The sequence below is a fragment of the Micropterus salmoides genome, unplaced genomic scaffold (assembly GCF_014851395.1).
Source record: "Micropterus salmoides isolate LMB-PRFRI ecotype aquatic unplaced genomic scaffold, ASM1485139v1 Ms_hic_scaffold_10, whole genome shotgun sequence".
Lineage (NCBI taxonomy): Eukaryota > Metazoa > Chordata > Actinopteri > Centrarchiformes > Centrarchidae > Micropterus > Micropterus salmoides.
This window is the reverse complement of record NW_024040041.1, coordinates 19,122,273-19,136,108: the sequence shown is the minus strand read 5'-3', so window position 1 is coordinate 19,136,108 and position 13,836 is coordinate 19,122,273. Positions and strand designations below refer to the sequence as shown.

Genomic DNA, 13,836 nt, shown 5'->3' with positions numbered 1-13,836 from the left:
AGCTCCTTCGGTTTCCTCATCCCTCAATCTTCTTACCTTAAATAGTGAGAGGAAGCAGGTGACTGTGGCCTGCTTTAGGTCTGCGTGGGTAGAAATACGAGGTAGAGCAGGAACAGTTCCTCAGTAGCTATTTTTGTTGTTGTTGTTATTATTATATCTTAAGCCAATGATACCACACATTCTTTAGTTGCAACAAGACTTGCTGTTTTTCTTTGTCAGTGCGCTCGTAATCTTAATTTCTTTGGGCTCTTTTGTCGAGCTAAACTACATTTGAAGACGTTAGACAAAAATTTTTATAAAGTTTTCTCCATTTGACAACATGTTTTTTCTCCTTTGTGCAATTTTTGTCTTTGAGGATCGTTTTAGTTTTGTCTTTAGTTCAAAACTCCAAGGAACAGAGAGATCAGTGAATGTGACTCACTCTGACTCACATATTCAACAAAGTTTTTTTTCTCCCTCGACCGTTTCCCTAATCTGCAGATAAAGATCAGTGTAAAATATTGCAGCACAGCTGGTCTGCTCTGACCTGACAATGCAGTACCACGTTTTCCCAAAGATTGAGCATAATGCTCCATCTAGCGGCACCTTTGTAAAACGTCAAACCTTAGACCCTGTGACACATTTAAATGATTCTGTAAAAATAGGTCTGGGACATGAGTGTGCTGTTTTATGCTGAGCACAATTTGAGTGTCTCATTCTCATTCTTTTCCCCCTCTTGTCTCTTTGCTTGAAGGATGCTGATCCCTCTGTTTGATGATGACACTGGTCTGCTCACACTGGCTGGCATGGTAAGATGCAGATGAATGTCCCTGTATTATGCATTCTGTCACTTCATAGCTTTGGCTTGAAGGCGTGCTGCTAATAAAATGTAATGATGTTTCTCTCTTGCACAGGGAGACACTGTGGTTGACTGCTTTGAAGTGTCTGCCTCTGAGCCTTTCCTTTCACAAGGTAAAGCTTGGTCATCTGTTATCTGTGTGGTCATATTATTACAGCTAACATCTAATCCCTCTCTTTCTTTTTTCCCCTCTGCATTTTATATCTGTAGTGAGCCACTGCCTGACGGACACCTCAACAAGAGGAGTTGCCATGGTTCCCAAACTGGCATTGGATATCACGTCCTGCGAAGTGATGCGTTTGCTTCAGCTGACAGACAGCTGCATTGTGCCAATCAGCTATCAAGTCCCTCGCAAGGTGTGCATACGTACAGCACTACTGACGTGCCGGCACGCACAGCAGATTCGTAACGTATGCAATTAATGCACATGTTTGATTGGTGTTTTCATGCATGCGTATTTGTGTGTGCTGCACTGTCTTCCAGAATTCAGGCCAGGAGTTTCATGAAGATCTTTACCCAGATACAGCGGGCACGACTCCGGCCATGTCTGCCGAGGAGTGGTGGCAGGGAGGGAACAAGCAGGTAAGAGGATCTCAGCTCTCAACAAGTTTATCCGGTCGTCACACTGTACAGATGCCTAAAACAATTAGCTGTTGTTTATCCACAGGTGGAGAAAATCAGCCTCCACCCAGACAAAAGGCCCAAAGCAAAGGCACCACCTGCAAAACAGACGCCTGCAAAAAAGGAGCAGGCCAGTGGGGGGAGCAAGGAGGTGAGAGACACACACTGACTATACACCACGAATAATGGTATTAGTAGATTCTCACGGTGAATTCAAGTCCAAATTGGGGGTTGTAAAAACTTTATTTACTGTTCTACAGGATCCAGCACGTGGCTGCTCCACCTCCAGCAGTCCTCTGAGCACTCCGAGCAGCAGCGCTGCCCCGTCCCGCTCTCCTTCCTCCACCTCCGGCCTCTCATCTGGCTTCCTCCCGAGCCCCAGTCCCAGCCAGAGCGCCAAAACCATCCAGAGCCTGCTGGGTATAAATACAGACACACCTGAAATCTCTTATCTTAGCCTTCATTGTAGTGTCTGTATCTCCATATTAATAACAATGTTTCTTTAGTGACTGTTAATTTAAAATTATCTCTGATCCAGGTCCAACCTCCAAGTTCCGTCACATCCAGGGTGCAGTGATGCACCGGGACACGCACATCACCAATCTGCGTGGCCTCAACCTGACCACACCAGGCGAGTCTGACGGCTTCTGTGTCAACCCCCAGCGTGTTGCAGTGCCTCTCGCTATCTCCGGGGGCCAGATGGCTATCTTTGAGGTACGGCAGAGTCTGGAAATTAAATTAAAAACAGTTTATGGCATAATGATTTGTAAAAACTGTGGTTGGTCTTCATGTGCGTCTCTTCTTTCTCTTGTATTTCAATTACTTATGAATAATTTAACCACTGTGTACCGGATTTGTGTGAGTGACTGATTTTATTCCTCTCCTCTCTTCAGCGCTCTCAGCCTGGCAGACTGCCAGACACAGCCCTGCCCACCATCCAGAACTCTGTAAATGTGGTCGACTTCTCCTGGGACCCCTTTGACACACACAGGCTTGCTGTGGGTAAGTGAATACTGGTACTGGATAGGTGTGAGCCTCTGCATGTGTATGTGGTATTGACTGCTCACTGTCCTGTGAGTGTGATTTGACATGCATCTCTCTGTCCGTGTTAGCTGGTGATGATGCAAAGATCCGGGTGTGGCAAGTACCAGAGGGAGGGCTGAAAGAGACCCTGACTGAGCCTGAGCTGATCTTGCAAGGTAAGACAGGGCCCACTAATTGAAATAAATTATTGAAATTGCCTCATTTTAGTTTTGATAGTGTTTTATTGACAAGCCTGACCTATGGTAGTTAAAATATCTACACTATAACAACTGACACAACAGAGGTTGACTGATTACAGTGCATCCATGTGAATTTTTTCCTGTATAAGAAGGAAGAAGGTAATGATAGTCACAACAAAGTCAAGTTGATAGACAGCTGCTTTGCCCCCTTGCAGGCCACACTGAGAAGATTTACTCCATCAGGTTCCACCCTTTGGCCAGCGGACTCCTGGTGTCTTCATCCTACGATCTCACTGTCAGACTGTGGAACCTGGAGACTGGAGAGCAGGTCAAACTCCTCACTGGACACCAGGACCAGGTGGGTGACCAAGATCCACACTTTGGTCAAATCTTAGATGACAAGACTAATTAAGTAAAACATCCGAGATATTGAATGTTTGCACAGCTATTTGGCTGTTCTTCTTCTTCTTCATCATCTTTCTTGTTTCCTCTTGTGGGTCATATTCAGGTCTTTTGCATGGCATGGAGCCCTGATGGCAAGCTCCTGGCCACAGTGTGCAAAGATGGCAAAGTTCGCATCTATGACCCCCGCAAGTCCACTGCACCAGTGCAGGTATGAATAACCTATTGGAGAATATGTGTGGATACAATTTATTTTAAAAAAAAGAGATTTGTTTTTAGGTGTGTATTGTGAAAATGGTGAAACAGATACTTTAATACATTAATGTTTATTATATTTAGTTTTAAAATTTAGTTTTTTTCTTTTTCAGGAAGGCCCAGGTCCTGAGGGCCACAGGGGAGCTCGTGTGGTGTGGGTGTGTGAGGGCAAGTACCTGTTGGTTTCAGGATTTGACAGGTACTTAACATGGGTTTTTTTGTTGTTTAAGTGTCATATGGAAGGCAAAATAAATAAATATATGTGTGTGTGTGTGTGTGTGAGCAATCCTGCAGGAAAGCAATCTGCTATTTTATTTCCACTGAAAACAGTACAGATAAAGCCCCTCCTGAATTTAAAGGCATCCTAATTCAGTGTTGTCAGAGCAGCAGTGGGTCAGTCAAAAGAAAGGTTTACCACTGACTTCTTGTTGTCCTTCTGCAGTCGCAGTGAGAGAGGACTCTACATGTACTCAGTTGACTGCCTGTTCTCTGGAGCCAGAGCCAGCAATCTTGTAGACGTCTCTCCCTCTACACTCATCCCTTTTTATGACCCCGACACCAGCGTGGTCATCCTTACTGGAAAAGTAAGCAAATATTAGTTGCACATAAATTACTTTTGAACCAAAACTAAGATCAAAATAAGAATTGAATGTATGTATAATGTAATGTGTTTCACTTGTTTACCAGGGTGATACCAGAGTGCACATTTATGAGATTGTCCCTGAAGATCCCTATTTTATTGAGTGCAGCAGTTTTAACTCTCCTGAGCCGCATAAGGTACTGAGCTGAATTCTCTCCTACAATACTCTGTACAATATGTGTGCATTTATTTTGTATTTATTCGCTAAACTCTGATTCCACCGAATTCTTTCCTGTCTGAAGGGCTTGGCCTTTCTGCCCAAGACAGAGTGCAACGTGCGTGATGTGGAGATAGCTGTAGGACTGATGCTCACCAAGACAAGCATAGAGCCAGTGGCCTTCAGAGTGCCACGGGTCAAGGTGAGCCAACTACACCACCTAGTGGACACATGGGGATACTGCATACCTTCCTTCCTGGTGATTATTTCTAAAAAAATGGCTATAGCTTTTAATTATAGAAGGTATAACTCTGTGTTCTCTGGGTTTCCAGAAAGAGTTTTTCCAGGACGACGTGTACGTAGACACAGCGGTCCATTGGGAACCGGCACTGACTGCCTCTGCTTGGCTGTCTGGCTCCAATGGCCAACACAAAAAGATCAGCCTAAAGCCTAAAGACATGACGCCAGGTGCGGACACAGACCAGAGAGTCTGTATATGTATACATACCATGTCACCTTGCGTAACATAGCTCTGGAATGTACATGTCAGTACTGGACGTGTCCTGGTATGTGTCTGTTTTTCACTCTGTGTCTTTCTTATTTCAGTGAGTGAGGCCCCCAAAGAGGCTCCAGTTAGGAAATACCTGCCCTCATCTGTTTACCTGGAGGAGAAGACCGATGAACAGAAGAAAGATGAGGTGAGGAGGAGCTGAAATGCTGTACACTTGTGTGTACTGTACAAGCGGTACCACGCAGTATGTCTTATCTGGACCACTGTGAGGTCTTTCCATAGTTTGCCCTGCATCTCTTATGTCAGTCATCCATCATGCATATTATCCACGTCAAATTCCTTATGTGCATGTAGTAGTCGCTGAATAAAAGTTGTGTTTTTCTGTTACGCTGTAACACTGAATATGTGTGGCCCAGCTGCTTAGTGCCATGGTAGCTAAGTTGGGGAACATGGACGACCCGCTGCCACAGGAGTCCTTCGAGGGGGTCGACGAGGAGGAATGGGTGAGTGAATGAGATGGAGAAGGCTGTGAAGATGAGTCTCGACTCTCAAAATATGCAAAAATCTTTGCAGAAAAAACTGCTTAAGTGATTTTCATAATATTCAGTTTTGCTCAAGAATGTGTTGATTGAACTCCTATTTTTTGAGGATGTTTTTTTTTAGGTTATTATACTCTAAGGGATGGATTTAATCTGCTTTATTTCTAATTTCAAATGTCCAAATAGTAGTTGAAGTTGGTTTTCTTTAGGAATCTTTATTGCAAATATGGATATTTTGAGATTATAGAATAGGGTAAAATAAAGGGTAAAATTAATATCCTACAATTATTCCCTTTTTTTTATACTTTTGGTTTACTTATGACATTATAATATATACAAAAATACATCAGACTTTGTCAGGGATAAAATTACAAAATTTTGGACTTATTTCAATTGTTGTCTGTGTTGTTTACACAAGTGATATTACATATAATATCGGTACATATCATGACATGACTAATGTTGGCAAAATCAAATATATACTGAACAAAAGTGGAAAGCAAAAACTCACACCTCATTTTATTAGGTTGTAAATCAATAATTGCAACAACACAGTTTTGTAAACACAATGTCATCAGAATACTAAAAGCCGATAGATGATAACAGCAAATTATCGCCCAACTCAAGGTCTTCTAGCACCTTGAGTTATTAAAATGTAATAAAGAGCTTAATATCAAATACTGAGGCAGTAGGGACTGATGGCATGTATTAAATGTCTATTATCCGTCTTCGCTAACTGTTGCTGTTCTGTTGTCCAGGATGACTAGAGGGGACATCATCCTTTGGTTCAGTCATGGTGCCAACAGCAAAGAGGAGAGAGCTGATCAAATGTCAAACAGCACTGACATCAGTGTGTGCGATGGTGCCACCAACACAACCTCTGAGCTCAATCAGCTAACATCTCACCCCACTGCACACAAAAAGAATACTGTACAATACTGTGAAAGTATAAACGATTTGGGAAGATATCAGTATGTATCACAATATCTGTTGAGGTTTGGAAAATCAAATGCAATGTTGTCTAGTTGGTGTTCATCATATCAGACTGCATGAAATTTCATATGAAAATAAGTTTTGGGTGTAATTCTTAAATATTTCAGCAATCATTCTGGGATGAATCTTACATGGTAAATGCTCTGTTATGACAAGCAGTTAATGTAGACTGCAACAATTATGTCACACTGTTCATGATATGTCAGGGGGGAAATCCCACCAATATGATACAACAGTTAATATCAGAAAATATATTTATCATATATCGGGACACCTCAAACATTTTAAGTCGGTGCAGGGTAAATTAAACAGCATCAGTCATAGCAATAATGCCTCTGCTTTAGTTACCTTAAAAGTTAACTACTGGTTACAACACACTGAACCACAGGTTACACTGACTGAAAATAACTTTTATTTTAGCATAGCATCTCATTTTGTCTGTGGTATGTGGCCATGGTTTAAACATGATAATACACACCCGAAGTGTCCTGATAAAAATAATAATTATAATAATAATGGCCTCTTGTGCCCAGTTTGTTATTTTCTGATTTCAAGACACCAGGTTGTACACCATTGCAAACACAGTTGTTCTCTTTGTGCACATTTACCTCCACAGTGGACCACTTCTGCTAGCCAGTCATATGAGCACGCTCCGTCACAATGTGTCTTTCAAAGATGTAATGTTGCAAAAAATATTGTTAATGATCTTACTGAACAAGTGAACATCACGCATCCGATTTTTAAAAACCTTTGTCTTCCTGTTTGGTCAGGTAAAACACACAAATAATTATTGTAAGATGCTCAAGCCTCCTGCAAAAACCTCACTGAGGGTACAACAGGGTCACCAGTGTTCATGTTTTACCATGAGCTGGAATTTCTAATGACAACAACAGTAAGTTCACTTTTCTTTGTTAGCCAATCATAGAATAAAATGCCATTTTAACACGATAATGTGTTACTGTATTTGTACAAGTTAGATTTGATTGAATGTTTTGCCATTCAGTGGTCATATAATAGTCTTATAAGTTAAAGGTCAATGAAACTGAGATGTTGTTTTGCATTGAAAGCCAAACCAGAGGGGCCTTTGTATACTCTGAGATGATTGTTTCCTTTCTTTCTTTTCTCGTTTGCCAGGCAGTTGAACTTTTAATCCTGATCTGTGTTGGTTTTCAGACTGTTTGAAGGTATTCCTCACTTTAACAAGCTCTTTTTCTAGTAAGTAATCATGGTGTTCTTTAGACAATAAGAGTACAGTATTAATAACTTTTCAATGCAGCCATAACAGCCATCATGTAATTTCCAATCAGGGCTTCAGCAATATCCTCAATAATCTGGGCTTGAACCCACCAAGTTTGTTTACAACCTCTGATGGACTGAAATGAACCATCCACTCAGCCATGCATGGTCGTGCGCATTATGTTGTACACATGAACTGCAGGTGTCGTCGGTGTTCGTGTGATGTATACTGTATGTGCTTGTGATTCTCGGACGGCATACTTTGTAATGTTTGGATTGGATTAACTTGCCTTCCATTGCGTTAAAAAAAAGATTTTCCTTTTTATACAGCGAGTCAAGCATTGTAATTGTTTTTTTCTGTCTTAATTGAGTGATGGTTTGTGGATTTTTTTTTTCCAGTATTGTCTTGCAATAAACACCTTTTTGAACCCATTACTGCTCGTCCTTTTGTGATACATTAAGGTGGTTCTCAAAATGGGGGGCGGGATAGAGCCACTGTGGGGGGCTTGACCTAAAGTTGCATAAATATGGTTTATGTGGTGACAAACAAAAGTGTAAGCAAGGGTATTTTGCTAATCTGAATCTTTTGTTTTTTTCAGTCACCCGTGTTGTTGTTCGGCTTCTCAAGGGGCTGTGACAGAAAAAGTTTGAGAACCACTGCATTTTGGTCTCCATCTTTGGTGCAGACTGTAAGGGCTCATGAGGGGCACAGAAAAGAAGTGCATAAAATAAATTAAATATGGACAGTAAATTAAATATAATCAATAACAGTAATAATGGACAACTATATGGAATGTGTCCTTTACAATATTGTGCATAATGTTGTATATATGTTAATTTTTTTGTGAAATGCATTGTCTTATTATAGTATAGGGTAAATTTTTAACATCTGGCAAGGGAGAACAGATGAACTTAAATCAATAAGCATTACCTTTGACAAATTAAAACTAATAAAGTCTCATACCAGTGTCGTTTTGGTGGTACTTTCAAAATGAAGTGAAGCAATCAGAAGAACGGATGATCAATCATGTTCACTGTTCACTGAAATAGTCACAGTTTTATGATACTACTTCAGTCTTCAGTGGAGAAATACATTACACTCAAAATATCCTGTATTGCAGGATAGTTACCCGCATGTATTTGCTTATCCTACTGCCTTTAAATGAAATGAATAGGGGGGGGGGTTTTCTCGTCTTACTGGCAATTTTAAGTATTAAATCAGAGCCCCCCCGCGACCCTGTACTCAGGATAAGCGATTGACGATGGATGGATGGAAATCAGAGCCCTGAAAAAGAAGCTGCAGTTTGACTTCCCTGCCGGTAGATGTCAGTATTACAAATGTCGATATCCACCTTTTTCGTCTTGCATTTGTTGCTGTTGATGCTTCCTTGAACTTTGACCCTTATAATAACCTTCATTGGTGTACATGCGTGACAACAGCCGGACGCTGTACAATATTATAAAATGGTAAGAAAACACTTTATAATGGTCGTGTTTGTATTTCCAAACTCATAACTGACATAAGGAGACAGAGAGGTGGAATGCTAGGTAGCATTAGCATGATTAAGATACGTTGTGTTGCTGCTCGTTTCCTTTTTCAACACCGTTACATAAGGCAACCTCCTCTTCATAGGGACATTGCTAATTAGACTTACGAGGAAGGTCGATTCGTGTCCAAATAGTACAGCGGCCCGTAATGCTCTCGCAGTGTTTACAGCTGTAATGAAGGTGCTTCTTACATCCGCACCTGCAGACACTTTATGCCTGAGTCTGACGTCAGCTCTAAGTTAAGTTAATTATCTTCAACATGTAGTGTCACTTACCAAAATGAAGACTAACGTTACTGGCTGACATCCTCTCTCGTTTGGGTCCCACGACTGTGATTGTCAAATGAGTCGTGTTGCTTGTCATGATTTTAATTGAAGTTGCTTTTCTTTTCCTCTGTGCAGGCTAAGTATCTGGCACAGATCATAGTGATGGGAGCGCAGGTGGTGGGACGTGCCTTTGCTCGTGCTTTAAAGCAAGAATATGCAGGTATGATATATAATTTCAAATCTAATATTTGCAATAGTATATATTTGATAAACAGACTAGTTGACAATATAAAATTTTTATTTGCAAGGTCTAGGTGATGATGCTTTTTGTCCAATATCTCTGTACATCATGATGGTAAATGTATGTAAAATCACGTTACACGATTTAACTGTGGTTCAAAGTAATAAACTGTGTCTGGTGTTGTGTTTTACATCAGACCAAATTCCATGTGCTCTTAATAATATTGTAACATGCTTAGGATATTTCTCAGCTAGCTCTAGATGGAGAAGAAGTATGAAAACTCACTTCACATTCTTTTAGGTTGTCTAATAAAAAGAAGTTGTGAGTAATTGTGTGCGTGTGTGTTGTGTTGTTTTCTCTCTCAGCCAGTCAAGCAGCAGCACAGGCCAGGGGCCGTACAGGTCAGCAGTCTGCTGCAGCCTCTAGCATCACCGGGATGAGCCTGCAAGAGGCGCAGCAAATCCTCAATGTCTCCACACTCACCCCTGAGGAGATTCAGAAGGTACAAACACACTCGCTGTTAGTTGTAGTTGGACAAAGTGTTTAGAGGATTTTTCTTTCACTGTGGCAGAAATAGTAGGGGAGACAGAGCATACCCCAGCATCTTGGTTGATTGCTTCAAAAAGATTTCCCCCTTTCCCGATGTTTTGAGATGAAACACGCCCCTTTTTTGTCTTAAAAGGTGGTGTGGTCGTAAAATATTGTTACACTTAGGCATGTCTTTACATAATGACAGCTAATCAAACTGCTTTTGTGCAACAGAGCTGAAAAGTCCATTTCCAAGACTTGCAGCTCTGAGATCACATCATGAACACACAATAATACATTCATGTGAAATGATTTGATTATTTGACCATTCATTAATAATATCAAAATTTTTATTTGCCTTCTACTGTAATAATGATCAGGAAACTTGTCTGTGTGTATCTTTGGTGCTCTTCTTGGCGGGAAAAAAAATGTTCTAAATGAAGATAAAATGTGTTACTTGTACTCTTAACAGTGTTTCATCTCTTTCAGAACTATGAGCACCTTTTTAAAGTCAATGACAAGTCAGTGGGTGGTTCATTTTATCTACAATCAAAAGTAAGTATTAGGATGTGACTAATTTAACTTCATGTTAATTAGCTGTATTCAGTCACAAGATGAGTTTCAGATAAGGAAACATGTTACTTATTATTTAGAAGAGAATACAACGTGATTCTATTGTCCACTTCAGTTGTTTTTAGCTTGCCAAAATATAAAAACAGCGTAAGAACATAGTGGTATCAGGAAAACCATCCAACCAAATAATTTTTAGACATAGAATATTGTATGGTAATATTAATAATATTATATTGTTTAAAATGGTGATTGCACTCTTTAGTGCTTAACAGAGTTTTGAGTCTCTGTCAGTCAGGATGAACGTGGCTTTCTGTTGTCCTGACTTAGCTTCATCAGCGGTTACACTATTATTTTGCAGCCCATGCCAACTGTTTACTTCTGAACCTGCAGTCCAGGTAACCAAACCGTCAAATGAAGTTGAATGTTGGCACACTCAAGTGACAGTTTTATTCACTATTTCTAAAATCGACTGACTCCCTCTGATGCTGTTGAGTCTCCTAAGAAGATGAAGCTATCTTGTGTATTTCTAAAAAAACACGGCTTTAGTATTTTCCACGACGCTCAGGTGGCAGTGTGGGGCTAATACAATAATTAACTTTTTGCCCCAATTATCAGATTCCAAGAAAACCATTTTTCAAAACATGAAAAAACAATAAGGCACAAGTAGACTGTTCAGTACATTGATCCATCATATATGCTGTAACCTGTCTGACTAGTACAAGTATGCCGTTCAGTTTGAATTACTTAAACGTGGCACTGTGATTCTGTTTGTCGATGTAACTGTTTAAGTCTCTTTGAATCTTCCTTACCCTTACCCAAAGGAATTAGATGTTTTTTGTGGCACAGTAACTTTTACTTGTTTCTCATCCAAACAAACAATGATCGGTTCTCTTTCTGCCCTTGTGTCTGTGATAAATATCAAATTATGTCTCATGTGACTCTGTGTGAGAGAGGAATCCACTCTTTGAACCGATTCGTGTTTTTAATGATGATGTTACTCCCACTCATTCCTGACTGAACTATCGTGTAATGTGGTTATTTTGAAAGTGTCTTCCCTTTCTCTCAGTCATTATTATTGTTTGTTTGTGTTTGTGTCCAGGTGGTGCGGGCTAAAGAGCGTCTAGACGAGGAACTAAGCATTCAGACACAAAAGACGACGCCACAGCAGAATACGGAAACATGAAGTATAAAAAGATGCTCGCCCTGTCTTTCCTCTCCCCATCCTCTGTAAATTATAACCCAATAAAAGCCTTCTCTTTTTCTTTAGCCTGGACTTTGTGTCACTTTTTGGGCAATGACAGGGAAGCTCAACAAATAGTCATAAGAATATGCTCTTATCATTCTTTTTAGTCATATGTGAAATGTTATATGGTTTGCAATGATCAAAATCCACAAAGAAATGCTTTTATTCGTGTCAGTTTTCTGCTACTGTGGATTTAAATAAAGTAGCTGAAACGCTGAATATAGTGAGGGAAACTGCAACTTGTTGACTGTTAATCAGGGTAATATGATTGTTTTTATTCAATTAAAGTGTGATGGCAGCATCATGTACGTGCACCTGTCTAAAGGGCCAGAATCACATTTACCTTGATGATTCCTTGATTATTGTGTCTATGTACATTTCACATCATGTGTTAATTGAATTCTACTGGAACAGACATGAATACACAAGTTATATCAAATACAACTTTATTAAACATTTTTCTTTTCATTGACATTATTATCAATATCGTAATAAAATTCCTCTAAAACAGGAGAACACCGCTATGTTGTACCAATTGGAGACTTTTACAACTCTAAAATTCTGCATGTTCAACCACAGAACATGATGCCAGGAAAAAAAATATATTTTCATATAATCACTTTTTTCATATAGTGTATAACTTCTATATTTTACCTATGATAAAAAGGCACTTGGAAAAATTAAAATACTGACATATCTCACAAATGTGCAAAAAAACATAACTTGGAACAGGCCTTGCATGGCCTTAGTCTTATCATTAACCCTTTGTGCAACACCATGGCACTTGGCACCCCTTAACAATGACCTAGCTAGCTAACAAATTTTGTGCCCTGGATTTCAGTTCCACTTTTCATAGCATTAAGTGAGGGTTACTTTAAAATCACCAGGAGCAAGTACCGCTTTTATAATATGGAAAAAAATTTTTATCATTCATTTTATCAACTGAAGAAGATTTTTTACAAATATTCTTGGTTCACAAAACAACTGATGAATAACGCTCTACACTGAGAAAGGATGTGTATCTACACATGCTATGAGGGGAACAAAAGTGCAGTTTATTACAGACTGAGCTCAAAGGGTTAATGGATCATACAGCTTATTTAATATTGAAAAGTTGTGGACCCTCGGAGGATCCATGTCATATTGTTCAGCTTTCTGCCGCCGTGCTGAGTCTCTGTCCCTAGCTTCGACCTGCAGAGGAGAGACAGACAGACAGGGAGGAAGAGGAGAGCCCGCCGCATCTGTGGGTTTTGCTGTTGCCATGGAAACCATGTCGAGCCTACTTGACACCTGTTTCTGATGACATCACGCACCAGGATTGTCCACTCACAGCAAGAGATTCTCTTCAATACCCAGCCCGAACCCCAGAGACAGGCCGCTGGTGTGTGTGTGGTGATGGGAGGAGGGGGTTGTCTGAGATAACAACGAAGAATTACTGAGGCAGAAACACAGGTATGCAGTTCATCTCTGCTGTGAATCCTCGCAGGCCTGTCAGCAGCCCGACACACACAGGCCGTCCTCACACAGGGAGGGTTATATTTGTATTTGTTTACTGCAAATGTGGCTTGTTAGTCTGTTTTCCTCATCTTGGGTAAAAAGCTTTGTGGCCGGGAGGTGGGGGCGTTGAGCCTTTTGGGTTTTTCAATAAAAAAAGAAAAATCCCAGAGGGCAGACAGAGTTCAGTGGCCTAGTTTTCTGCAGGCTGGTATGCCTGTGAGTGGCTGCCACATTGGGCACAGCACAGCCAGTGACTTCAGAGCTGAGAGGGCCGTTCACTGGGTAGGTGGCCAGATGGAAGGCGGCTGCACAGCACAGCTATCCTCTGCCTCTTTTCCTCAGCTGGCACACAGCCTCTCCCTTCATCTCTCCCTATCCCTTGTCCATTCATTTTATCATTCAGCCAATCCTTTCTCTCTTTGCTCTCACACTTTCCCAGCGCTGCCCGCCATTTCACAGTCGGACGTTATTTCTCTACCTTTTCCCTTTATCTGACCGGGGAAATTAAAAGTCAGAACAAAAGAA

The 13,836-nt window shown here is 40.6% G+C and overlaps 1 protein-coding gene across 1 annotated transcript in view; it reads left to right on the top strand.

The window, feature by feature from the left end:
- The window catches only part of coro7 (coronin 7), a 112,888-nt gene extending 101,051 nt beyond the window's left edge, over positions 1 to 11,837 (top strand). Inside the window, 22 exon segments of the mRNA XM_038700757.1 lie at positions 734 to 788; positions 894 to 951; positions 1,049 to 1,194; positions 1,322 to 1,420; positions 1,506 to 1,610; positions 1,720 to 1,879; positions 1,998 to 2,173; positions 2,353 to 2,461; positions 2,572 to 2,658; positions 2,898 to 3,040; positions 3,191 to 3,295; positions 3,453 to 3,538; positions 3,782 to 3,923; positions 4,027 to 4,116; positions 4,222 to 4,338; positions 4,469 to 4,604; positions 4,743 to 4,834; positions 5,064 to 5,150; positions 9,365 to 9,449; positions 9,836 to 9,972; positions 10,488 to 10,553; positions 11,671 to 11,837. Coding sequence (XP_038556685.1) covers positions 734 to 788; positions 894 to 951; positions 1,049 to 1,194; positions 1,322 to 1,420; positions 1,506 to 1,610; positions 1,720 to 1,879; positions 1,998 to 2,173; positions 2,353 to 2,461; positions 2,572 to 2,658; positions 2,898 to 3,040; positions 3,191 to 3,295; positions 3,453 to 3,538; positions 3,782 to 3,923; positions 4,027 to 4,116; positions 4,222 to 4,338; positions 4,469 to 4,604; positions 4,743 to 4,834; positions 5,064 to 5,150; positions 9,365 to 9,449; positions 9,836 to 9,972; positions 10,488 to 10,553; positions 11,671 to 11,754 — 2,365 coding nt within the window. The 3' untranslated portion in view covers positions 11,755 to 11,837.
- The last annotated feature ends 1,999 nt before the right edge of the window (positions 11,838 to 13,836 follow it).